The 27,171-nt window shown below is 45.0% G+C and overlaps 1 protein-coding gene across 1 annotated transcript in view; it reads left to right on the top strand.

Moving 5' to 3' along the window:
- The first annotated feature begins 2,595 nt into the window (after positions 1 to 2,595).
- The window catches only part of LOC144243436 (putative tetratricopeptide repeat protein 41), a 68,206-nt gene continuing 43,630 nt past the window's right edge, over positions 2,596 to 27,171 (top strand). The window contains exons 1-6 of the mRNA XM_077778491.1: positions 2,596 to 3,397; positions 7,274 to 7,454; positions 11,729 to 11,943; positions 18,828 to 18,988; positions 21,892 to 22,333; positions 25,304 to 25,543. Coding sequence (XP_077634617.1) covers positions 2,596 to 3,397; positions 7,274 to 7,454; positions 11,729 to 11,943; positions 18,828 to 18,988; positions 21,892 to 22,333; positions 25,304 to 25,543 — 2,041 coding nt within the window. The remainder of the gene's footprint in view (positions 3,398 to 7,273; positions 7,455 to 11,728; positions 11,944 to 18,827; positions 18,989 to 21,891; positions 22,334 to 25,303; positions 25,544 to 27,171) is intronic.

Raw genomic sequence — 27,171 nt, forward strand, 5'->3', positions numbered from 1 at the left:
CGTACTTCCTGAAGTCTAATATCTGAATAAAAGCTATTTAATGTGTTTTGTCCAGTTTTCTAATTTTCTGAAGAGGATAGGTAACTCTCGTACCTCTCCTTCTAGCATGGCTGCAAGCAAAAGTTCATAACTGTCTTTTAACAGATGCACAATCTGCCATCCATGGTTGTACTTTTATCCTTTTAGCTAGTCCCTTGGCAAAGACCACTTAGTTTCCTTTCTTTCTTTTACCATTTTCCTCTCATAAACAATGTAATGAATATCTTAATGGCTATAGTTTTTCACTATTTCGATTAATTCCTTAGAGTGATTCCCAGAAAGTGGAATCATTGAGTCAAACATTATAAACGCTTTAATATATTTTGAAATACATTGTCATTTATCTTCTAAATATATCTTCCAATACCTTTCTGAAGTTACCAGTTTATGGTTCCATAGCTATACGTGAGATAAAAGCTTTACCAATGTTTACATACCTATACTTGAAAATCTATATCATTGCTTTAAACATTTTTTTAATCTAGAAAGATTGCATATGGTTTTATACGTATTCTTATATTATTTTTCTTTTTATCTATTTGTATCTTTTGCTTACGTGTCTACTAGGATGTCAGTATTTTTATTTTTAGAATAAAGATAAATTTATTTGTGGCACATTTTTTATAGTCCATTGATTGCCTTTTAAGTCTTTTCAAAATGTAACTATATCTGTCCTTTTATTTTTGTAATTTCTTCTATAGCTTGTAAGTTTTGGAAGTCCTCTCCAGTCTTGATAAATATTTAATGTTTCTTTTAATTTGAAAATCATATTAAATTCTTTCGTTTGACAAATACTTACCTATCACCTACTCTGGACCAGTTACTCTGCTAGGTGTTGGGGACCTGGTAGAGACCAAAATAGAAATGACCTCTGATTGCATGGAATTAGGAGAAGGTGGATATTTGCAAGGGCTGATCATTTAATTTTAGCCTTCTACATCACAGGAGAGAAGTCTGTTAATAAAGCACTTATGACACCTATGCTGTCAGTTTTTAGAACTTTTTTTTGGTACAGTAGTGTGAGAGCAGACCCTAAACTAAGTTTTCTTTTCAAATTGCCACCTATTTATTACAATACCATTTATTGGATAAGTATTTCCCACCCATTGATTTAAGGTATTTCATGATCTCTAGAATATGGAGGAACTATAATGTATGTGTTCTGGAGTCGTGTTAACCTGTGTTTAGATCCTGGCTGTCCACTCACTAGCCAAGTGACTTTGGATATACTTATCCTTTTTTTTTTTTTAAGTTTTTAATATTTAATTATTTTTGAGAGACAGAGGGAGACAGTGCATGAGTGGGGGAGGGACAGAGAGAGAAGGAGACACAGAATCTGAAGCAAGCTTCAGGCTCCGAGCTTCAAGCTGTCAACACAGAGGCCGAAGCTAGGCTCGAACCCACAGACCTCGAGATCATGACCTGAGCCAAAGTCGGAGGCCCAACCGAATGAGCCACTCAGGTGCCCCTGGACATGCTTATCCTATTTGAACTTTTGTCTCTTCATCTGTAAAATAGGGTGGCAATATTATCTATTATTGAACTATGGTGCCAATTAAAAGCAAAAGGGTTAACACTTTTGAAAAAGGTATTGCAGTATTCTTGCCAGGTGATCCTGATGAAAAATTGCCCTATACCTGAGCACATGATGTTTTTCCATAGGTGAAGGCAAAAACCATAACCCCAAAAGCAAAGTTTGGTATGAAAATGAGTTGCATTAAGGAAATGATCGTGAAATGAGGTCGTTTTTATTTAACTTTTTGCTTCTGAGCAGGGTGCATGCATATGTACGTCATTGTTGGAGGGCATGTTTTATCATTGGCTCAGTGGAATTGAATTCCCAGCTCACGTAGGTGGTTAGAGTTCATATGTGCCTGCTCAACTTAAGATTTAAAAAAAAAAAAAAATCACAGAACTCTGTCAAGGTCTTCGATCCTGACTTCCTTGTCTCTCAGATGCCAGGTGTGTTACTGGTATTAGGCCATGTGACACTTTGATTTCTTCCTCTTGTCCTGATCTCAGCTTCATAACCTATTTTCATTCTTGCCTTTGGACTTGTTCAACGGTCTTGACTAAGTCTGTTCCTAGATACATTAGGCTCATTTCTGCATTTGTCTTCCTTTTCACACCCTCGGGAAGTCTCCTTGCATAATTTCCAATTTCATAGGGGGCAGGAGTAGCAGTGGATGGAAGGAAAACTGGGAAAGTGGAATGGCAGGCTGGGGAATGAGGGAGGGCCTAGTGTCCAGGGCCTGCTCACCTCCTGGTTCTCAGCTCTTCAGCAAAAGCTTTGGGGTAGAGCAGGGGGAAATATGAACTTCCTTTAATCCTAAAATGAATGTTTTTGTGTTTTTTTCTTTTTCAGTCCTGACTTAAACTAGATGTTCAACTCTGGTCTCTGCGTTGGTTGGCGCCTCTCTTCTTCGCATGTCAGTAAGAAAGAAACCATTTGGGGGAAAGTTTTCAGTGTCTGTAGCAAACACGGTTGGGAGGAAGTCTTAGAAGCAGTGGAGGTGGGCAGCTGTGCCGGATGAGAATTGTTACATTTTAGATACCATGTCATCCCCTGAACAAAGCGAAATGAGCCAGAAGGCAAATGTAGACAGGTGTGCCCAATTTGTTTTCAAGTCCCAGAAACCCATTCAGCCTTACATCTGCTCGACTCTGAATGATTTTCAAGAAGAGAGAGACTTTCTGGCGGACTACATCTTTCCTCGGCTCAACGAGCTCTGCAGTTCTCGGGGCACATATTTCAAAGCTGTGGACCTGAGGCGGTCAGCGTTGAAGGCTCTGCCACCCTCGCCCTCCAACCTGTTTAGACAGCATTCTTGTCTCCGCTCCCAGTATCTGAAGCTCTGTCTTGACTATGTGAACAAGTGCTTTCCCTTTTTCATCTGCATGCTGGGTCAGACATATGGGGACTTCCTCCCTGACTACAGGCCTTTAATGCTCTTCCGGGTGACTGACTTGTCAAGTCTATCCACCATAGAACAGAATCTCTACGTTGCTGCAAAAAATGGTTATCCTTGGGTCCTGGAGAATCCCAACTACAGTTTGACGGAGTTTGAGATCGCCCAAGCGGCATTTCTGAATGAGTCTCCATTTCAGTATTTTTACTTCAGGACTGGAACCATGCTGCTCAAGACTTTGGACAAGGAAAAGGAGGGGCTGTCCTTAGGCTCTTGGCTGAATGATGAGGAAAAATTAAGGGTTGGAAAGCTGAAGGCCAAGATTATTAGCAAAGGGCTCCGTGTCCGATTTTATAAAGATCTCCACGAGTTGGGTGAGCTGGTTTTCAAGGACTGGTCCGATGTGATAGAACAACTTTGCCCAGCCACTTTAATGACCGAAAATATAGGTTAGTAACTATGGAGAGAGCTAAGTCTATTATCAACATAAGGCTAATATGTTTTGTTATGTCTTCTTTGTAAGAGGAATTTTTCAATGACCGAACGTATTCCTAAGCCTTTAAAGTTGTTACCATAGTCCTGTAGCATGCATTTCTCCATTTGGAGATTTTCAAAATGGAAAATAAAAGCAAATGAGGGGTCAAGGAAGATGGTTCAGGAAGTTCAGGAGCTTTGAGGAGACATAAAATATCTGGCAGTTAATGTGATAGATCTGGAGCAGAGCATCTCATTCAGAGCCTGTGGTTCCCTGCGGGGCATTTGGGTCAAATCTGAAGACATTCTGGCATCAGAACTGGGGAATGGTTGTGGCATCCTAATGGGTGGAGGGCAGGGATACTGCCACACATCTTACAGCAGACACGACAGCGCCCTCCTGCCCCAATAAAAAAGAGTTTTCCAACCTGAAATGCCAATAATGTCAAGGATGAGAAACCCCGATCTAAAGGGAAGAGAACTTTTATTAATTTTTGAGTGCTTTCTGTATGTTTTCACACTTAATCTTCAAGGTTTAGCCCTGCAAGGTAGGCACTGTAAATCCTGTTTTACAGAGGAGCAAATGAAAGCTGCTGTTTGCCAGGTAAGTGACTTACCTGGTGTCCCATCATTAGTGAGGGATCATTCCGGGATTTGAACCCAGGTCATTTTGACTCCAAAATCCACCCTCCTTTTCTTTCCACCTTACTACTCAGTAAGTAATCCATGGGCCAGCACTGAGTATCACCTAGGAGCCTGTTAGAAATGCATTCCAGGTCTACTGAATAAGAGTTTGCCTTTTAATAAGGCAACCAGGTATGTCGCATACCCATTAGAGTTTGAGAAGCACAGTTTGCCATTCCACCTCTAAATGAAGTTATTACACTTATTTTTGAAAGTAATGCCTCGTGGACACATACAGAATAAAATGGGAGGAGCAATATTAAGAGTTTGGCAGAGATCTTTCACCTAGAAGGACTTTGGGATGGATCTGTGCTGCCCTTAAAACTATATTTAATAAATAGAATGTTTACATGTATATGTGTGTTTTGGGAATGGGTACAGAGATGGCCTGCATCCTTGATCAGATTCTCAGAAGGTTCAATGACCCAATGACCCAAAAAAAGGCCATGAATTATTGTTGTAAGAACCCAGTTAACATGGGCTTGCGAAGTGATAGCAGGCAGTGCATTCCCAAACACTTTCAGGGGTCAGGCAGGCTTTAGTCCCTATGGTAGGGAGCAGATGGATCTGTGGTAAACTGAAGGGAGAGCGTTGACTCACCTAAAGTCATTCAAATGTGGCGTTGGTGGGGAGGGAGGGGGTGGTGAAATCCCACCTGTGCTGATCAACTCTGCCCACAAGCCAAATTGTTTTGGAGTCCTAGAAAAGAATACTATGTCAATCATAACTCTTTGGGTTGTAAGTGACTAAAGCTGACTTCAACAAAAAGGGAATTTATTAGGTTATGTAAGTTTAAAGCCCAGGATTAGGTCTGGCTCAGCTCAGGCTTCACCCAGTGGCTCCAATGATGTTATCAGGCCCTGTTTTTTTTTGTTTTTTGTTTTGTTTTTTACTATTTCTCAGCATGGCTCTGCTGTCCTCATGCTGCCTCAGTTCCTTGGCCCCTCCATCATGGAAGGAAGATGGGTATATCAGCTCCAAGTTCAAGTCCAGCAGAAATGGCTCAAAGTCCTATCACTGAGTCTTTCTTTCTCTGATTAGCCTAACCGAAACCATATGCTTGCATCTGACTTAATCAAGGGTGCCAGGAGAATGTGATGCTCTGATTGGCCAATCCTAGGCTATGTGTCACCTCTGGAGCTGGAGGTAGAGCCAGACCCTCTGGAATAACATGAATGGAGAGTTAGGACAGGGTGGGATGAGAATGATAATCTGGGGCTGTTACTGAAACGAGAGTAGGGTGAATGGGTGTCGAGTGTCAAAAACTATCCTGAATATTTACTACCAGCTTGGAGTTTAGAACGTCTAAGGATAGACACGTTCTCAGATCTCAGATTTTTCAGTTTCTGTGTGACCTTGAGCAAATGACAATATTGGTAAGCCTCAGCTTCTTCTATATAATGGGTTCACATTAACCACCTTGAGAGTAATAATATGTGTAAAATACCTAAAAACAATGCCTAATGCATATTAGGCAAAAATAGCTAATAAAAATGAATAACAGCACATGAGTGCTGGAAGAATGTATGTCTTTGGCCAAAGCTTGAAATATGGTTAATAGTGATATTTTTTATATCACTATTAGTGACTAATCTCAATCTGAAACTGCATTTAATTAACTGTAGATGAATATTTACTAATGTGTTTAAGAATCAAGCCTGTCTGTGTATTTGGGTTAGAGATGGGTCATGTTTCCATAGTATTCTCCTTTGCCTTTGATTTTAGTTATTATTGAAAAATTAGCTTGTTTTAGACTTTAGTTTTGAATGTATGATACGTGGACTAAATATGTGAATTAGAAGTTACAGAATGGACGAATTATTTTAAAAAAGGCTTTAGAAGGAAGTGCTACATTATTTTTCTTTTGTATCTTTGATACCCTTTAATCACCCAGGTAGTTCCAAAATCTGATGGGAGTGGGTGGTGGCTAGCAAAATGCCACTTGGGAAGCTGTAAGACAATGTAGAGCTATTTGGTTCATACTCTTCACTCTTAGAAACGCTTCTGAGGTCCTTGGAGATACTGGAGACTAGTGGGTGAGGTTCAAGTTCACCTCAAGAGACCCATTAGACTGTGGGATCATTCCCAATTCTGTCTAAGATCTTGAAATTTGAAGCTGACTTTGGCCAGACTGCAGTACTTCCAGGTCTGTCTGGCCCTAACCTGAACCAAAGGGCAGCCCAGTTAAGTATGGAGGTCTAAGGTGAGTGTCTTCAGAACCTTCCAGGTTAACCTACCTGGTGTTTGTTTTCCTACGTAACAGCCTCCCTCCATTAAAACAAAAGTGAAAACAAACTTTGGGGGATCTAAATGTCTCCAGAGACAGAAGGGCATTTTGGCAGTCCAGAACACCTTGACTTTAATTAAACTATGAGTTTAGAATTATGGTAAGTTGAAACTGGAAGGAATCTGAGAGATCCAAGTGTCTGGCCCTGCCCGTTATTTTACTGGAGAGTTTAATGGGCAGAGGTACACTTCTACCCAAGGTGGTCATTGGATCAGGGCATCTTGTCCTAAAAATACACCCCGCTCTCCCAGCCCTTGCCATGGATAGACATATACACCTTTGCCACAAGATTGAATTATGTAACTTCATACTTAGTTAACAATCTAAAAAGATGAGGGGATATATGCAAAGCTAGGGTTTTTTTTAAAGTTTATTTATTTATTTTGAGGGGAGAGAGAGAGAGCACAAGCAGAGGAGGGACAGAGAGAGAGGGAGAGAGAGACAGGGAGAGAGAGAGAGAATCCCAAGCAGGTTCCATGCTCTCTGTGCAGGGCCCAACTCAGGGGTCTAGCTCACGAATCGTGAGATCATAACCTGAGTCAAAATCAAGAGTCACATGCTTAACTGACTGAGCCACCCAGGCACCTTGCAAATATGGTTTTTATTTATTTATTTTTTGCCCTTGTTATTCTGAGGTCATGAACTAACTTGAAATCTTAAGTAGGATTTCATGTACGAATAGCTTTAGGAAGATTAAATTGCTTGCTTATTGTTTGCTTTCATTAGAATACGTGACGGGCTGGGAAACATGGTGCCAACATAGACAGAAGGTGATCCAGACAGAAGGGGAGATACCTCCCTGGGCGTTCGTAATAACCATGTGTAGTGGAAAATGTGAAATAAATCGAAGATGTTAAAGCTTATCTTTTTGTCCCTAAAGACTACAAGCACAACTTTGAACGTTTCCATCATGAAAAGTTCACGGAGAAGTGCAAGGAAGTATTTGTTGTTTCCAAGGAATCAAACAGAACCTTTGAAATCTTGGAAAGATTTGCCTTACAGGATGTGAGAGCTGACTGTCACAGTGCCACAGCGGGCTCCAGCTTAGACGCTGTCCTCAGGTGAGATGGCACGAAAGCTCCAGCCTTTTCACTGGGCTGAAGCAAAACAGCCGGACTTTAGTGACTGTGATCCCTCAAATTGTGGCTGTCCTTTCCCACCTCCCCTTTCCTAGGCCCACCCTATCCTGAAAGAGAGGCCTCCTAAAAGCCACCCTTGGGTTAGAATTTCCTTATCAGATATCACTCTGCATTTGCAAAGTTTTCCTGGCTACTTCCATTTCTTCCAGTCTCCTCAAGAAGATTCTAAACTCTGGAGGGTGGAACTTGCCTCCTATCCGCCTCCCTCCCCCTCCCCCCCATAGATCTAGGTTGGTTGAAGTAATTCCTGACAATGATGGAAAGACTTTAAGGAGAAGAAATTGGATTAGGAAATATGGACAATGCATCCGTATAGAGTTGTGTATTTTATTTTATTTCATTATTTTTTTTATGTCTTTATTTTATTTTGAGAGACAGAGACAGGGAGTGAGCGGGGGAGGGGCAGAGAGAGAGGGAGACACAGAATCCAAAGGTGGCTCCAGGCCCTGAGCTGTCAGCACAGAGCCTGATGCGGGGCTCCAACTCGTGATCCACAAGATCATGGCCTGAGCCGAAGTCAGACGCTCAACCGACTGAGCCACCCAGGTGCCCCTAGAGTTGTGTATTTTACAAAAAGCTACCACATGCATCATGAGCTCATTATTAATTACATTAGGATTTTAATAAGCTAACACTGATTAAATGCCTACTGTGGGCCACATTGTTATTGGTGTTTGTGCACAGAACCGAGTTACCTTACCCAGTGTATGCGCTTCTTCCTTGTTTTGCCCCGCACCCCCCACCTTAGAACCCCCATGGCTTTCCCCACCCGGCAGGCACGGCAGGCACGGTGACATTCTCTGTTCACCACCCACAGGCATGACGAGGCTGGGGCATGACGAGGCTGGGGCATGACGAGAGAGTCCCTCTCTGTCTCTTCCGTAGAAATAGGGAGATTCTTGAGACAGTTGTATTTCTTCCATCCCCATCCTCCACTTCTTACCACAGATCTCATTTATCCTGTGAGCTTTGTAGTTTGAAATAAAGCCACAATGGCTGGGATGGCTCAGCCACTCACTGCACCTCTACCCTCTCTGTCACCCACCCCCACCGCCCCTGCCCTGTCAGCGCACCGAGATACAGAGCTCCCATCATTTGTGGTTCTGGCAGCTTGTGCCAAGAGGAAGACAAGTTATTTGGTTAACACAACATGGAGCTCAGGCAAGGGTTTTAAAACTTACAGGAGTTTGAATATATAGGTTGCGGGTTTAAAAAATCTTCGGTTTGGGGCGCCTGGGTGGCTTAGTCGGTTAAACGTCCGACTTTCGCTTAGGTCATGATCTCGCAGTTCGTGGGTTCGAGCCCCGCGTCGGGCTCTCTGCTGACTGCCAGCTCAGAGCCTGGAGCCTATTTCAGAGTCTGTATCTCCGTCTCTCTCTGACCCTCCCCTGCTCACGCTGTCTCTCTCTCCTAGAAATAAATAAAATTAAAAAAAAAAAAAATCTTCGGTTTGAGGGGCACCTGTGTGGCTTAGTCGATTGAGCATCTGACTTCAGCTCAAGTTATGATCTTGGGGTTCGTGAGTTCAAGCCCTGTGTCGGGCTCTCTGCTGTCAGCCTGTCAGCCAGTACAGTGCCTGCTTCAGATCCTTTGTCCCCTTCTCTCTACCCCCTCCCCCTTTGCCCCCCCCTAAAAAACCCACTTAGGTTTGAATAGGCAAATCAATAGAGACAGAAAGTAAGTTAGTGGCAGCCAGAGCATGAGAGAAGAGGGGAAACAGGAAATGACCCCTAGAGGGTCTGGGGGTTCCTTTTGGGGTGCTGAAAATGGTCTGGAATTAGTGATGATATTTGTACAACCATGTAAATCTAGTGAGAGCCGCTGAAGTGTACACTGTTAAGTGGTGAGGTTTTGGTATGCAGGTTATATCTCACATAGGTTATAACTTTAAGTATTTCAGAGTAGACGAAAATGTGATAAACTATTGCAGTGAAACAAGTCTGACTGTGCCCAGACAAAATACAACAATGAAATACGTTCTTTGAAATTAGCCATCCGGAAACAGGATTTTGCCATTTGGAAACAATGCTTTGGACTGTAAGTTCCCAAGTCACACGTATAGGTGGTGGGCAGGGGCGCCCTTTTGAGGTTTCCAGGCATTGTCTTCACAACGGACCATCTAGAGCAATGGCCACAGATTGCTTTGCAGTGTTTTCATTTTCTATTTGTTACTGAGAAGGAATCATTCAGGCCCTTGTCTAATTACGTGGATACATTCGATTTGTATTTTTCCTTCGATGGTTTTACCTGCTAAGTGCCAAGGAGTGTTGTAGACATGATGCAGCAGTGAACAGAGACAAAACACCCTTCATCATGGAGCTAGGTAACAAACATGATAAATATGGAAACTATGTAATAGGTTCATCCTCTTTAGTGCTGCAGAGCGAAGTCTAAAATCTTGACAGGGAATAGGCCTTCTGGTAGAAGGTGGTGTTGGACTGACTACTGGAAGCAGATAAGAGAGCAGGCTATGCAAATATGTGTTGGATAAGCGTTCTGGACAGAGGGAACAGCAAACACAGAGGTCCTGAGGCTGGAGGAATGAATGGCAGGGCAGATGGCTGGAAGGAAGTCAGGGCTGTAGGGAGGGTGGTGGGGAATGAGGGTGGATATGTTATGGTTGGGGGACGGGGAGGGTCATTGTAAGGACTTGGGCTTTTACTATTTTTTGCACAGAGAAATGACATATGTGACATAGCTTGACAAGTTCACTGTGGCTGCTTGGCCAAGGATAGGCCTAGAGAAGGCAGAGGTGGAAATAAGACACAAAATCAAATTCTGCCATTCACATTTGATGGAGAAATAATTAAAGCAATAACACACTGACTCCTAATTCATAATAATGGAGATGGAATTCTTATGGAGTAACTTCTACTGAATGATCCTAACCTGCTTCAGGTTTCTATTTTAATGGTTCTTCAGACCGATCTTGCTTTGGTGAACCTGAATGTCAGGCTTACTTATTTTGTCATTCACTCATTCGGCAGTGTGTGATTAGGTACTGTGCCGACCACGAGCTCTCCAACAGTGAGTACGATGAGCCTGGTAACTGCCTCCTGGGAACTTACATCTGTGAAAAATCACTAGGCACATATTTATGAAATCACAGGTGTGTGTGTGAGGAATAGGCTGAAGTCTGTATGCGGTGCTACTGTGATGCCTGGGAACCTCTGCATATCTGGACGTAGCTTCACTACAGAAGTTAAGCAGTGAGGTGTATTGTGCTCACACCAGTGCAGAGAAATCCTATTTTTGCACTACTACAGGCCAAGTCACCTGGTAGAGGAACAGACTACCTCTTAGTTAGTTACTAAAAGTCATGGTCATTTCCAGTGTCATGGTAATCAGGATTGATGGGGATCCTTGGAATATGAGTACTTAGATTTTTTTTATTGCCTTCTGATTCGGTGTTGTATGGAAGATCAGTTTGGTGATGGTGGCTGTGTCCCTGAGAGGGAGTAAGTATGGGAATGGTGGCTGTGTCCCCGGGAGGGGGAAGCATGGGGACGGCAGCTGTGTCCCTGAGAGGGAGTAAGCATGGGAATGGTGGCTGTGTCCCCAGGAGGGGGAAGCATGGGGACGGCGGCTGTGTCCCCGGGAGGGGGTGAGCGTGGGGATGGCGGCTGTGTCCCCGGGAGGGGGTGAGCGTGGGGACAGCGGCTGTGTCCCCGGGAGGGGTAAGCATGGTGATGCTGGCTTGTGTACCTGGGAGGGGTAAGCATGGGAATGGTGGCTGTGTCCCTGGGAGGGGTAAGCATGGGGACGGCGGCTGTGTCCCTGGGAGGGGGTAAGCGTGGGGACAGCGGCTGTGTCCCCAGGAGGGGGTAAGCGTGGGGACGGCGGCTGTGTCCCCAGGAGGGGGTAAACAGGGCAGATACAAGGATGGTGGGCTGGTATGGTAGGGTCTCCTGGGCGTTTGGGCAGGTGGGCCCTTGGTGTCAGCCCGGGTTTATACTGGACAACCCTAGGACCCGTGTAGCTGGAGAGCCTTCCACGGTTCCCATCCATCTCTCCACTGTCCTAATTTTCCAGAGGGCAGAGCTAAAGTCCAGAGGGCAGATTACTTACTTGGAGCCCGTTGAGGCCAAAGTTGAGACTAGACTTTCCTGTCTCTTAGAGAGAGATGCAGGAAGATCTTTTCTCCTTCCCTCCCTTCTTTAATATTCTTGACTACATTTTACCCCTTCATTTTTCAGAATAAATCCTCTTCCAGTGTACAAGTCTATTTTGCTCTTGTCTGGAGAACGTGGTTGTGGGAAGTCCACTCTGATCGCCAACTGGGTAAATTATTTCAAAAAGAAATATCCAAGCGTGTTGCTGATCCCTTATTTTGTGGGCAGCACCTGTGAAAGCAGCGACATCATGTCCGTGATGCATTACTTCATCACAGAATTGCAGCTCAAAAACTATGGTAATGGAATTAAGCTTTTAACTAACTCAAATTTCTTGTTAGAGGGCAGATATTCTGTCTACCGCTTGTGTGGCTGTTTTCCTCTTGGTCCGGTGTAAACCTCGAGTTGTCTCACCTGCAGAATCTACCCACCTCTTGCCCTCAAAGAATTACATTTCCTTCCTTTCCTACTTCCTTTTATCCCCACCTCTGGATTGAGTACCTACATGTGCCAGGGCACTCTTCCGGGCAGTGGGGGCCACAAGAGTGAACAAAATGGACAAAAGTCCTTATCCTTATGGTGTTTTTATGTTCTTGGGGCGGGGGAGACAAAGAGTTAACCAACTCAATGTTTGGTCAGTTCTGTGAAGAAAAAGAAAACAGAGCAAGAAAGGAGGGTGTGTGTGTGTGTGTGTGAGAGAGAGAGAGAGAGAGAGAGAGAAACTTGAAAGGTGTGGTCTGGAAGGCCTTGCTGCGAAAGGGACAGTTGAATACATACCTGAAAGAGGGAGCCGGACAGATGTCTCAGGGCTAGCATTCCAATCACAGGAAACAAGTGCAAGGCCTCCAAAGTGGGCCGTGCCTCTCAACTATCGCTCTTTCTCTTCATTCAGAGACTGTTTCTTGAGCAAGTTCATTTACTCACTTGCTCATTCATTCACTCATTCCTGAATATTTATTGTCACCTAATCTGTGTCAGGCATGTCCCTGGATTTTGGAGATATACGCACCAGGCAAATAGGGTCACGGCTCCCATACATACCATGTTGCAGTTGAGAAATACAGATAATGATAAACAGGAAACCTATCAGATAATGATAAATGCCATGCAGCGTGATGTGATAAGGTGACAGGTTGCTAGTGAGGCTGGTGGTCAGGGACAGTCTCTGTGGTAGAGGGTCTCTAGCAGCTGTGACAAGTAAGTCCCATTTCAGTGGCTTCTCGAATGAACAAGTGGCTTCCCTCTATGTGGTGATTTGGGGACACAGGACTTTTCCATTCTGAGGCCGTGTCACCCCCTAGGGCCTCTGAGTCCTCTGCCTTTGGCTAGAGGAAGAGGGAAAAGGGTGGGAAAGGTGCACCTGTCCCTGTGGGGCCTTGGCCTGGCAGCCTGATCCCCATCAATCCCACTGCCATTCTTTTGGCAAACACATAGCCACACTGGGAATCAGCGGGGACAGAACGCTAACGCCACACTCTGGAAGGGGAAGCTGGACTTCTGTAGGGCAGGTGGCCATCCCCGCTGTGCCCTGTGGAGACCTCATGGACAAGGAGGAGCTGGCCATGTGGAGATCAGAAGAAAGAACATTCTAGGCAGAGAGAGCAGTTAAAGTAATATAGGTCCTAAGCCAGAAACAAAGCAGAGTTAGAAAGGGCAAGCAGGCCAGTGTGGCTGGGCTGTGGTGGGCAGGAGGGGGAGTCGAATCCTAGGGAGCCGGAGGCGAGGACTGGGCCACCTCAGGTCTGGGCTTTGATGGACAGAATGTTAGGTTCGGATTCTATGGAGTACAGTGGGGCGACCAGTGGAAGATTGTAGGCAGGGGAAGGATGTGATTTGACTGATAATAAGAAAAGATTAAAATCCGCGTGATGGAGGGAAAATGGATGTAGAGTGTGGAGGCAGGGACACTTGCTGAGGCCGTTGTGGTGGTCTAAGCAGGGGAGGGCGGCGGCGTGGGGAGGGCAGCAGTGGAGGAGGAGGGCTTTAGGTGGATTGAGAATCTGCTGAGGAGTTGGAAGTGGGGTTTGGAGGACGGGAGGAGTTGAGGACAGCTTTGGGAAGCCGCACAGACAGTGAGCGCCGTGTGCTGAGATGGAACATTATCCGTGGCGTGGGGGCCGCAGGTGTCGGGGGGAATCTGAAGAGTTTTGCTTTGGCGAGAGATATTTGAGATACAGGGTGTATTTGGGGAATGATAACAGTCATGTGGGATCTACCTCTGTTCTAGAAGCAGTTGACTTCCACTGCTACTTATTAGCTGTCAGACCTTCTGCGAGTTATTTTAACTCTCTGTGGCTCGGTTTTCTCATTTGTAAAATGCGGATGATAAAAAAAAATGTCTTACAGGTAGTTGAGAAGATTAACTAAGACAAAGTAGGAAAAACAAAGACACTTAGCACGGTGCCTGGCATATAGTAAGCCCTGGTAGATATCAGCTATTATATTATTAGGTGTCTGCCATGTATTTGCGTGTCTGACTCTGCCTGGTTTTGGGAACTTGTCCCTTCTTACTTGGGGCTTGTACCCAAGTGCACATTTGGGTATCGGGTAGGTATATGGGGCACAGAATGGGTTTTGATGGACGCGTATTATCTCTGTATGTTGGGACAAGTATTTGAGCGTCTTTCTGTGTGTGTGGTGGGTGTCTGTGAGTAAATAGGGTGAACACGTGGGTGTGAGTTCTCTGCCATTGCATTGCTCCAGGCGTGTAAAGAGGTTCGTGGGTTCGAGCCCTGTGTCGGGCTCTGTTTCAGATTCTGTATCTCCCTCTCTCTCTGACCCTCCCCTGCTCATGCTGTCTCTCTCTCTCTCTCAGAAATAAGTAAAACATTAAAAAAGAATTAAAAACAAAAAAGTGGGTAAAATCAAAATCAGTAGCAGCAGGTGTGACTGGCTCTAAACAACAACAACTGACCCTACTCAGCCACATCCCAAGGGTGTTCGGTCAGGCGAGGTTGATGAGATAAACCCTAATAAGCATGCTCATTAGGATTTTATTCCCAAAGGGAACTGTTAGCTTAATGAGTGTGTTTCAAGGTGCTGAAAACTTGTAACAAAAATAGCTGCTATCCGAATTCAAAAATAATGTTTTTATTTAATGTTTATTTATTTTAGAGAGAGAGAGAGTTTTGAGCGGGGGGGGCATAGACAGAGGGAGACAGAGGCTCAGAAGCTGGCTCCACCCTGATGACAGAGGCAGAGAGCTCCTTGCAGGGCTCGAACTCACCAACTATGAGATCATGACCTGAGCCAAAATCAAGAGTTAGATGTTTAACCAGCTGAGTCACCCAGGTTCTCCAATGGCTGTTTAAAAACAAGCAGATCTTGAGGTTGACAAAGCAGACTACGTTCAGGAACAGCCTATGAGTACCTGACACTCAGGAGACCCCTTCTGTCGGTGGGAAGAACAGCCCATCTCATTAACAGCAGGAGGCCGAGGGGAAAGGCTGTGGTTCTGGACTCAGCCCACCTGCACTTTCCATTCTGGCTCTGCCTCTTACTAGCTGTGTGCTCTGGAGCAGTTTGCTCAAGCAACGTGGGCCCCCATTTCTCATCTGTGAAACGGGGGTGGCATTCACAGTACCTACCTAAAGGATTAAAAGATTATATAGGTAGAGAACCTAAAAGAGCACCTAGCACACGGTTGTCCTTAGTATTATCATTGTTGTGATGATGATGAGGGTGATGATGATGATGGTGATTCCTCACTGAGCTAGAGAAAGAGGCAGGGAGTGGGGCGTGCTGAGGGAAAGAGAAACTTCTATTCATCAGCTAGGCTAAGGGAGGAGGTAGCAAAATGCAGGAGAGTTTGTAGCNGGGGGGGGGGGGGGCGGGGGGTGGGGGGCCTTGAGGGGAAGCACCTTGCACCGTGTACCATGTACGTGTGCTCAGCTTGGCTGCCTGAGCCAGGAAGCTGGGGTTCGCCCGGGTGAGGTGGATGTGGGCAGAAGAGGAGGAGCTGCCGCTGAGAACACATCTGGCCTAGAGGTCAAGTGCTTGGACCACGTTCAGCTTCTTTGCGGTGTGTCTCCTGTGGCTGCCTGAGCCATAAGCAGATACAGCTCCTGCAGGCAGGCGCCCTCCCCAGTGAGAACGACAAAAGGCCCCTGTGTGAGGCTCACATTTCTGCTCCTCTGTCCTCACCCCTGCTTGCCTAGAGAGAGGGAGCTTGCAGATAGAACTGCTTGGAGCTCATGCTCCCCCTTCCCAAGGCCCTCAGCTTGCAGGCAGCTGATGTTCCTAATGTGACATGCCTCACGGAAGGTCAGGAGAGCCTCTGATTTTCTTTTCTTTTTTTTTTTTTTTAATTTTTTTAAATGTTTTTTTTATTTCTAGGAGAGAGAGAGAGACAGCGTGAGCAGGGGAGGGTCAGAGAGAGAGGGAGACACAGAATCTGAAGCAGGCTCCAGGCTCTGAGCTGGCAGTCAGCACAGAGCCTGATGTGGGGCTCGAACCCACCAACCGCGAGATTGTGACCTAAGTGAAAGTCTGACGCACCGACTAAGCCACCCAGGCGCCCCTCAGATTTTCTAATTTACCCGTTTCCTCACCCTGTCACCCCCATCCCCTGGCGGCAGCCCGAATAACAATGAGTTCCATTTACTGAATTGGCGTTCTGAGCCCCAGGCTCTGTGCTAAGGCCTTTATCAGCATCTTACTTAATGCTCCCAGCATCCAGCATTCTCGCCCCAGATAAAGGGCTCAGAGAATGGCTGGCTCACACAGCTGTGTGTGGGCAGAACAAGGGTTCAAACTCAGGTCTTTGCTGAGCTCACGGCCCCTCGTCCTCATTCCTGCCCGGTCTTGCCTTCTTGAACCAACAGAGGGACATTTTGCTCTTTCCAATGGTTTCCATCAGGGTGCTCTCCTACCACCAGTTACCAGGAGAGTCTGCACTCACGTCGGGTGTGGGATGGGCGGAAGTGCCAGCAGGACTCCTTGGCAGGGCTCTCCAAGCCTTGTGCCCCGGGCCTGGCTGACTTCTCCAGGGGCTCTCGCTCTTTGTGCCACGGCTGTGGTTTCCCTGGGGCAGCCGGTCACTTCTGTCTCTCCATGTCTGTCCACTTCCATTCTCTTCTACTGGAATGCCCCTCCCCTTCTCAGGTCAGTGAAATCCTTGTCCCTTAAGGCCCTATTTAAACTTTTTTTTTAATGTTTATTTTCGAAAGAGAGAGCGAGCTGGGAGGGGCAGAGAGAGAGGGACCCGTAGCAGGCTCTGTGCTGTCAGCACAGAGCCTGATGTGGGACTCGAACTTATGAACTGTGAGATCATGACGTGAGCCAAAGTCGGATGCTTAACCGACTGAGCCACCCAGGTACCGCAAGGCCCTATTTAAAAAGCACCCTCTGGGGGCACCTGGCTGTCTCAGTTGGTAGAGCATGAGACTCCCAATCACGTGGTTGTGGGTTCGAGCCCAGCATTGGGTGTAGAGATTACTTAAAAATCAAATCTTAAAAAAATAATAAAGAGCCCCCTCTCAATAAGAGGGCCTGCTGGATGCCTCCCTCCTTCATCTCTAACTTTGGGCAAGTGGCAGGGGTAGCCCCAGACCTGCTGTAGTCTGGTTTATGTGGGTGTGCCCCGCAAACACTGTGAGCTCGCCATCCTGTCACCCAGCACCCACCACGTGGTCCTGACACTGTCTGTTTTACTGTGTCCCTTTATAGTCCTGGGTGTGCGGGGACCAGTCTGTTTTATCAGCCATTCTCCCCCTTGGTGCCTGACGCAGAGGCTGATGGACACAGAAGGTTCTTCACAAATCCTTACTGAATGATAACAGATAATGCTGCCAAAAAGTGAAAAAAATTAGTCAGTCACTAAATCATTTTGTTACAAAGTACTTGGAAATTCTATTAATTAATGTTTTTTCTCTCCCCATGAATTTACCTATCCTGACTGGGTGTTTAAACACTTGAGCTGTTACCATTTAAATTAAGCAATAGGCTCTCTCAAAAATAAATAAAACATAAAAAAAATTTTAAAAAGGGGGTACCTGGGGGCTCAGTCAGTTAAGCATCTGACTTTGCCTCCGGTCATGATCTTGCATTTCACGAGTTCGAGTCCTGCATTGGGCTCTGTGCTGACAGCTCAGAGCCTGGAGCCTGCTTTGGATTTTGTGTCTCCCTCTCTCTGCCCCTCCCCCTCTCATGCTCTGTCTCTCTCTCTCAAAAATAAATGAAACATTAAAAAATTTTAAATTAAGCAATAGGCCATTGTCATCTAGAAGAGACAGTTTGGTCACTTCCCTTAACTCCTTGACTTTATTTCTAGATCATTTTATCTCCTTTTAGCATTGAGCACAGAACCTTGCATGTAACAGGGAACCAATAAATATTGTTAAACATAATTACTCATGATGCTTCTAATAGAATCTTAATGCACCTGAGGGATGTAATCCATTAAAAACTTCTTTGTATAACTTGATTTTCTAGGTTCTAATGTGCCTAAATTTCTATGGGAAACATGGCCTTTGAAAAATAAAAGCAAGATCAAAGTCATATGTAGTAAAATGCTCTTAGAGTATTAGGCAGTTGATTACGATTTTGGGTTGCTTTCTACTATGTCATGTAATCAGAGTTTGAAAGTTGGTCCTCTCAAATTACATCCTATGCCCGTTGCTGGTGTATAGCCTGATTCTCCCTGGTAATTTACAGATTCCAAGGCCTGGGGTCCAACATTGTAGGTAGAGTAATTTAGGATTGGTTATGTCAGATTTAATGTGGGCGGGCACTGAAGAGACCAGGCAGTGGGTAGGGGATGACGCACGTGTGCACCTGCTGGACCACCCAGGTGGTACTGTGACCCCTAAACAGCCCCCTGATGTTACAGAGTTGCACAAACTTCACAGACCGCATAGACTGGCTTCTCCTTCTTCCCGTCCAACTCTTTGTAACATGAACTATTTTTGCATTTTGGAAGATGAGAGTAATGCTTTGGATCATACAAAATATTTTTTATATAAAATCCTGAAAATGTATAGGAGACATCTGGTGGTAAATATCATTATCCCTTTTGGGTTGAATATTTTTAGGCTGCTAATCACACATATACCTATATGTGTCAGCTGTACAGCTGTGAATAGCACTCATTGTTCCCAACCCCTTCCGCCTCCCCATCCCATTAACATATTCTAGCAATGATGGAAACATTTTTGCCTAATTTGAGCAAATTCCTATGCTCTAGGTACTCAGCTTGAAACTGATGTTCTGAACGAAGGCTCAAATGTCTTGGTCTTTTCACTTCTTGTGGAAGTATTCATTGCTTCCATCAATTTAAAGCCATGTATACTTGTCCTTGATGGAATTGAAGAACTGATTGGCATTTATGGGATTTCAGGACAGAAGGTAATCTCTTTTAAAATAATACCTATTTTATTACTGTTTTATAAAAAGAAACCCCATAATTTAGAAGGTATGTAACACATTTTTTAATTTAATTTTTTAAATATTTATTTATTTTTGAGGGGGGGAGGGGCACAGAGAGTNGACCTGAGCTGAAGTTGGACATCCAACCTACTGAGCCACCCACGCGCCCCCGTAACACCTTTCCATTGCATTGCATAGCTATAGCTACAGCCAGCATTGCTTATAGCTACTGCTATATGTTTTACTGAACAAATACTTCTATGGCACCTACAATGGGTAAGGCACCATGCTAGGAACTTTGCAAATATTAACACATTTAATTCTCACAAGAACACTATGAAAAGAGACTGTGATGATCATCCCTGTCTATACAGAGGGGACTGAGCATGGAGGTGTTAGGTGGCTTATCCAACATCCTAAGATTGTGGAAGATTCGGAATTTAGTGTGGACAGTCTGGTTCTAGAAACTATGGCCTTCTGCCTGGTTCTGTGCCTCCCCCCCATTTTATACTTTGATCAGGTATTTATTGGGCTCCTAGTATTTTCTTTATGTTGTGCATTATGATCTGCCTCATCTAATCTGATTTTGCACGTACCAAATCCCATCGATTGGTTGCTCTCCTTAGTTTTTCTTTTTTTTTTTTTAACATTTATTTATTTTCGAAGGAGAGAGACAGAGTGTAAGTGGGGGAGGGGCAGAGAGAGGGAGACAAGGAATCCAAAGCCAGCCTCAGGCTCTGAGCTGTCAGCACAGAGTCCTGACTCGGGGCTTGAACTCACAAACATGAGATCATGACCTGAGTCAAAGTTGGATGCTTAACCGACTGAGCCACCCAAACACCCTTCCTTAGTTTTTCTTCTGTTTGAGCTGATATTGGATCACTGGAACCTTGTGAAGCATTTTCTCTAAAACTTAAAAACACATGTTATTATAAATTATGTAAGTAATACATGTTTCTGATAGAAAATATGATGAATAAAAAGAAAACAAAATTAAGTATACTCACAGTCTCCCCACTGTTCAACATTTTGGAGTATAGCCTTCTTTCTTCTGTGGGTGTCTATATACATTCCTCGACGCTTATGTAAACAAAATTACACACTATATTGTTTCATAATCTGCTTTTTAATCCAATACACGTCAAACACCATAAATTCAACAAATAATGATTGAACATTCACTATGGGAAAAGCATTCTAAGCAGAGTCAGACATGGTCCCTGCAAGAACACGGAGCTTTCATTCTAGCAAGGGGTGGCAGATGTTAATGATGCTATCACGCAAATGAGTATAAAATTACAAACTGTGACAATCGCTGGGATTTGATATATAGGAGGATATCCTGAGTGATGGCATGGAGATGCCAATGACATTGAAAGGAGAAATGATTATTTATATTTCCCGAGAGAAGGAGACATGCCTTACCACTTGGGCCCCAGGGAAAGTATCAGGGTGGTCAGGAAGCAGAAGATTGGAGCCAGAATAAGGCCAAGGTCAAAGCCTTTATTGGGGTTCCCATGGGAAAGGTAGAGTAAACCATTCAGGATTGGCCAGTTTGTGTGATTTCAGCAGGCTTCGTGGCATCGTTGTCCCTAGTTGTCTGCTCTCTGGCCCAAGATGATGATGTGAGGTAGAGAAATATTGGCTTGGTGAGTGCAAGTCAGATAACAAGGTGAGTGGGGGGGTGTTCCTGCACCTGTGAGTCTGCACATGACAGGCATGTTCCAGGCCACCTGCCCACCACCCGCAGGAATTAGCTTGCCTTGGGAGGAGTGGCCTCTCCTGAATCTGTAAGGCCCTTGAGAGACATCAGAATATCAGAAGACACAAAAAATAAAAATCCTTAACAGTGCCTGGAGACACATTCAACACAGTGCCTGGCTCAGAGTAAGCAGTCAGTGTTTGATAGTTATTGTTGTTATTATTGTTATAGTTGCTATCATTAGTCAAAGGGGTAGGAAAGGCTGTTAAAGGAATCTAGAAAGACCTGATTAGGTGTTTCTTTTATTCCCAAATAAAGCCATTTAAGTCATAATAGTATTGCTGTACAAAGCAACTATTCTTCAGCATAAAACAATGTTCTGTTTTTCAGTTGAGTGGTTCAGTTTGCACTCTTAGATTTCCTTTGATCATCACTATAGGTCATTCTTTTTTTTAATGTTATTTTTAAAATTTATTTTTGAGAGAGACAGAGAGTGAGAGAGAATGTTAGTTGGGGAGAGGCAGAGAGAGAGGGAGACACAGAATCTGAAGCAGACTCCAGGCTCTGAGCTGTCAGCACAGAACCCCATGCGGGGCTCAAACCCATGAACCATGAGATTATAACCTGAGTCTAAGTCAGACGCTCAACTGACTGAGCCACCCAGGTGCCCGTATAGGTCATTCTTTAGAAGCCTAAGATTTGTCAGATTACTTGATTGTAGGAACCCTTTTTAATTTTTAATTTTAAATGTTTATTTTGAGAGAGAGAGAGAGCAGAGGAGGGGCAGAGAGAGACAGAGAATCTCAGGTAGGCTCTGCACTGTCAGTACAGAGCCCTATGTGGGATTCGATCCCACGAACCGCGAGATCATGACCTAGCTGAATTCAAGAGTCACTTATGTGACTGAGACACCCAGGTGCCCTATATGAACTTTTTTTTAGAGGTCACCTTTGTACTATCAAATTCATAACAGATGGGTGAGTCAGTCAATGTAGTTCTGTGGAGTGTGAATTGATATTATCACCATATTGCTTGCTATCCAACTTACTGTTAATAACCTCACCCCAGCCCTTACCCTCTACTTACTCCCTATATTCCAGCTGCTCTAAGTTTAAAAACCATCAGCAAAGTAGTTTTAAAGTCTTTAAAGTTTTCAAATGTCTTTGACTTTCTCCACCAGGCAAAAGATTTTTCGTGGCTGCCATGCTCGCTGCCTCCTCATTGCAAATTCATCATGAGCACTGTCTCCTCCAGCCTGTCCTACAAGTCTCTATGTGCCCGCCCGGATGTGAGGGCGATGGAGCTCGTCAGCACAGGAGACGAAGAAGTGAAACTAAACATCTTTAGACAGTATCTCTCCATTCCCAACGAAGACCCCCTCCGACAGAGCAAACCCACCTTGAGGAAAAAACCAAACCTGAATCCTTTAAAACTCACGATCCTAGCAAATGAACTGAGAGAGTGTAGAATCTACCGAGAGGAATCTCAGTGTCTGAAGGAGTACTTGGACGTGGTGTCCATTCAGGAGCTCTGGGAATTGATTCTGAAACGTTGGGTTGAAGACTATAGCTGGACTTTTACACCAAAAAAGGCAAATTCAGACACAGCGGCTTTAGGACAAGGTAGGCCTTGGTCAGCACTGACAACCCGCTGGAGTTCACAGGGAGAAAGATGTGTGTATGGTGGACCACCCAGAGGGGGAGAGCCCCAGGGTACGGTTGTCGGAGAAAAGACCAGAGGCCCCATTAAATTGTAGTTTCAGATAAAGAACAAACAGTCCTTTAGTAAGAGTATGTCTCAATTATTGCATGGGACACACTTACACTAAAAATTAGTTGAGGGGCACCTGGGTGGCTCAGTTGGTTAAGCATCCGCCTTCCGGCTCAGGTCATGATCTCACAGTTGTGAGTTGAGCCCTGTGTCTGGCTCCGTACTAATGGCTCAGAGCCTGGAGCCTGCTTGGGATCTGTGTCTCCCTCTCTCTCTCTGACCCTCCCCCACTCATGTTTTGTCTTTCTGTCTCTCAAAAAAATAAGTAAACGTTAAAAAAATTAAAAAAAAATTAGTTGAATTACAGATAAATAATTTCATTATAAGTATATCCCAGATTATTGCATGGGACATACTTATACCAGAAGTTAATTTGTGGTTTATCTAAAATTCAAATTTAACTGGATACTCTGCATTTTTATTTGCAAAATCCAACAACCCTGTCTCATGAGCTCTGTGTTGACTGTAGAGGGAACTGTATTAGGCACATTTTTCAGGAATCTAAGAAATGGGCCTTTATTATTTCTATACCTCAATTCTTTTTTTAAAATTTTTAAATGTTTTTAAAATTTATTTCTGAGAGAGAGACAGCGTGAGCAGGGGAGGGTCAGAGAGAGAGGGAGACACAGATTCTGAAGCAGGCTCCAGGCTCTGAGCTAGCTGTCAGCACAGAGCCCGATGTGGGCTCGAACCCATGAACCGTGAGATCATGACCTGAGCCGAAGCCGGATGCTTAACCGACTGAGCCACCAAGGCGCCCCAATATACCTCAATTTGAGCCTGTAGTCCAAGTGATGGCAGAAACCTAATTCAGTTCATCTAGATTTAATCCATCAATTCAGCTTTTTTTTTCCAGACAATTCAAGGTGTTTTTCAGTCAAGAGAGGATTTGTGTCCTTCCTGTCTCTTTCGGGTTGAGCTGAAATCTGAGGGTCTTGGTGCAGGATGTCCTTGGTTGTCATCTGTCACCACTGGCTTCCGCTGAGGTGGTCATGGCCCCAGATGGTCCACAGATACCGACTTCCTCCAATGTTGGCATCCTCTAGGACACTGGTGTTCCCATCTGTTCCTGGGTTGTTCCATCTAGGCTGCCATCTGCTGCCATTTTCCCTCACTCTAATGTGAGGGGGCCCCTCTCCTCCACTAACATCTGCACTCTCCTGAGCCTACAGGCTTGTGGGTACTCAACATTCTGGACAGAGAGGGTCGGTTGCTCACTGCACCCTCGGAGATCCTGGCTCTGTGGGTCTCCCCATAGTGATTTCTGCTCTCTGGTTTGGTGGTGGTGGGGGGGGCACCAGAAGATCTATAGAGCTAGTGCCTTCCAGGCTCCCAGTGGGAGGCACAGCACAGGCTCTCTGTACTATTGGGTCCCCAAGTGCATCCAGTAGGTCCTCTGTCCCTGCTCACAGCTTGGGGTCAGGGAACGGCACAGGCCCCTTCACAGAAACCCACCTGAGCAACCCCGCTGTTCTCTGCTCTCTTCTCACATGGTCTCCTCTGCCTTTCCTGGTTTCCATCCTCTTTAGCTCATCCTGTAACTGAGTCTTTTGTTTGCCATTAAAAAGTGTATTCCATGAGTTGGTCAGGGAGTTTTGTCTTGTGATATTCAACAGTCTTTTGAGAAGCAAAGTTTGCTCTCAAAGCTGTTATCTCTGCTATGAGCTTCAAAAGTCTTTTGAAACTTGAGTTTCTACCATAACAACCCTCTCTTGAGGGCGATGAATTTGGAATGGAGCGGGGATGGGGATGTGGGGGTGGGGAAAGAAGCAGAAAATACTTGGAATGAAAGACACGTTGGTTGGCACGACCACATATTGTCCGCCCCATTTTTCTGCTCTCTAATTTGCATATCTGCAAATAAAATTAATTCAAAATTTTGCAGGCTCTCCTTCACCTGCAAGGAGGTGAAAGAAAGGTCACTGCGCCCTCAGAAGAGTCACACAGGCAAGGTGGCCCATGGCTGTGCCCAGGGCTGTTCCTTCTTATCCCGGACTGTGCAGGAAAGCCCAGGCCCTCCTCTCCCCAGTGACCGCTCCTTTCTCCAGCTGACTTTCCTCCTCCCAGCGCCCCCGGACCCCTCCTTGGGCCCGGGGCACTCAGCCACAGGTGCAGGAAGAACTTGGTCAACAGGTGCAGGAAGGGTCAACTTCAGAAGGAGCTTGCACAAATGGGGATGAGCACCTCCCTCTGCCTAAAGATTACAGGTGTGTGAGGTTCACTCCCCAATCCTAGCACAGGAAGTCCATTTAGAATGGTAGACCTTGTCCTTTTTCTCAGTGGTCTTAAGGATGGATCTCTTTAAAGTTAGTGGATCATAAAGCCGGTGGGAAAACCAGCTCTGGTTGAAAAAACTGAGTCAGGTGAGTAACATAGAGCTGGCTCACGTGGTGTCTGTGGTAAGAGGGAATAATACTGAAAAACCATTCAGACCCATCCATGCAAATTTTATATTTGAAAATATTAATAGACTGCTCAGCAGTATAATAATTGGCAAGCTTTTGAGCTTATAACCATAGCTAGCATGGATGTATTAGTTGGGACAAAGTGGATGATAACTTAATGCCTGAAAGTATGGGCTCCAGAGCCAGGTGGTCTGTGCTTAAATCCCACTTCTGCACTCATTCCTGTGTGACCTGGCTAAGTTATTTAACATGTCTGTGTTTTATTTTTCTTATTTGTAAGACAGGGGAAGTTATATGTATCTGCCAATAGGATGCTTAAAATAAACAAGTTGTATAGTCATATATGACATTTAGAATGATGCCTGACAGATGTGAACTGTCCTTTCTGTCATTGCTGTCACTGTGTTGTCTGCATAGCACTGGATGGCTGGGTGGCCGACACTCTGTGCTTACTGAGCATCTCACACTGTGGACTGGCCGAGGATGAGATATTCCAGCTCTTGGACATGCTGGGCTACAGGGATCGCTACAAAGTGACCACGTTGCACTGGGCTGCCTTCCGCAATGCCACCAGACAGTGGGTCCAGGAGAAGCCCAATGGCCTCCTGTACTTCAGGCACCAGTCCCTGCGGAGCGCTGTGGAGCACAAACTTCTCGGTAAGGGCTTAAATCTGGGCAAGTACCTGCTGGTTCAGAAAAGGGAAGTTTGCATGCAAGGCAAAGCTTGTAGCTAGCATAGAAATGAATCTGTAAATGTGTATAAACATGGTTATATAAATTAATACTTGGACCCAGTTGTGAGTAACTGAGACCTGACTTCAATGGCTTACATCCCAGGGTTTATTCTCTCACATGAGAACTTTCTGAAGGTAGGCAGTTCAGGGCTGCCTTGTTGGCTGCACAGAGTCATCTGGGACCCGCTTCCTTCTATGTCCCTGATCCACACATTAGCTTGCATTCTCAGGGTCGTCTCATGTTCATGACTGCTGGGGGCAGCATGGCTGCTGGAGCTCTAGCCATTGCATTTCAGGCAATAGGCAGGATGAAAGGAAGAAGGGTTTGCGTTTCCTTTTAAGGAGCTTTCCTAGGTTTTCACCAACATTTCCACTCTGTCTCCAGAACAGTTTCATTTGGCCACAGTTAGATATGAGAGAAGTTGGAGAACAGAGGTTTCAATGGGGTGTGTTGCCATCCTAAACCAAGGTGGGCATCTGTTGCTAACAAAGATGAGGGAGATGGTTATTAGATAGGCATTAGCAGTCTCTGCCCTAATTCTGAAATCAGATTCTTTTTTTAAAAGTTTATTTATTCATTTGGAGAGAGAGAGAGAGAGACAGAAGGCATGCACATACTTGTGTAAGTGGGGTGGGGGGGGAGAGAGAGAGAGAAAGAGAGAGAGAGAGAGAGAAAGAGAGAGAGAGAGAGAGAGAGAGAGAGTTCCAAGCAAGCAGCCTCTGTGCTGTCAGTGCAGAGCCGGATGTGGGGCTCAGTCTTACAAACCATGAGATCATGACTTGAGCTGAAAGCAAGAGCTGGACGCTTAACCAACTGAGCCACCCCCACGCCTCCAAAATCAAATTCTTATCCCCTTCTGAAAGCATTGAGGTCTGAATCTAAGAAACGGTGGCAATCACAGACACTTGAACTAGAGACAGAGCCCTCTATCCATACGGAGAACTTCAGGTGCATGAACTTCAAAAACCTTTACATCACAGCCTCTGCAAAGATTCTAAGCTCTGTGCAAATTTCCTTTTAGGTTTACTATGTCCTCTTTCACTTTCTTTTTTAAAAGATTGTTTCCCTCCTACATTGTCATCATTCCCACTGCCTCCTAAGTTACATAATGTAGCGGAGAGAGCTGGGTGGTGGTGGGGGGAATGAGAAGGCTTTTACGTGTGATGTCAGCTCTTCTGCTCACTTGGTCTCTAAGGGTTTGCAACACACTTAGTCTCTCCATTTTCCCGTAGAACGGTAACACTCTTGGAGGGGCAGGGACCAAAGGCCACGGGTGTGGCTGTTAAAATTCTGGGTCCATGCCGTAGCCCTTTTCTGCACTGTGAGCCCCCAAAGAAAGCACTGCTGGCAACATTCAGTATTGCCTGGGGGAAAAAAACCACAGGATGTAAATACATCTTTACCGAAGGCACCAGGATTTGTAGTTGCAACTATTCACTTCCAAGTAGCTGAAGCATGGGAGATAAAGCACATCCTACAGGGAGAAAAAAGGTGCCAAAGCTGGGCGCTAGGACTTGAGTCTGCTGCGATCTTTTTTGGTAAAGGGCTAT

Source organism: Crocuta crocuta, unplaced genomic scaffold, assembly GCF_008692635.1.
Source record: "Crocuta crocuta isolate KB4526 unplaced genomic scaffold, BGI_CrCroc_1.0 scaffold705, whole genome shotgun sequence".
Classification (NCBI taxonomy): Eukaryota; Metazoa; Chordata; class Mammalia; order Carnivora; family Hyaenidae; genus Crocuta; species Crocuta crocuta.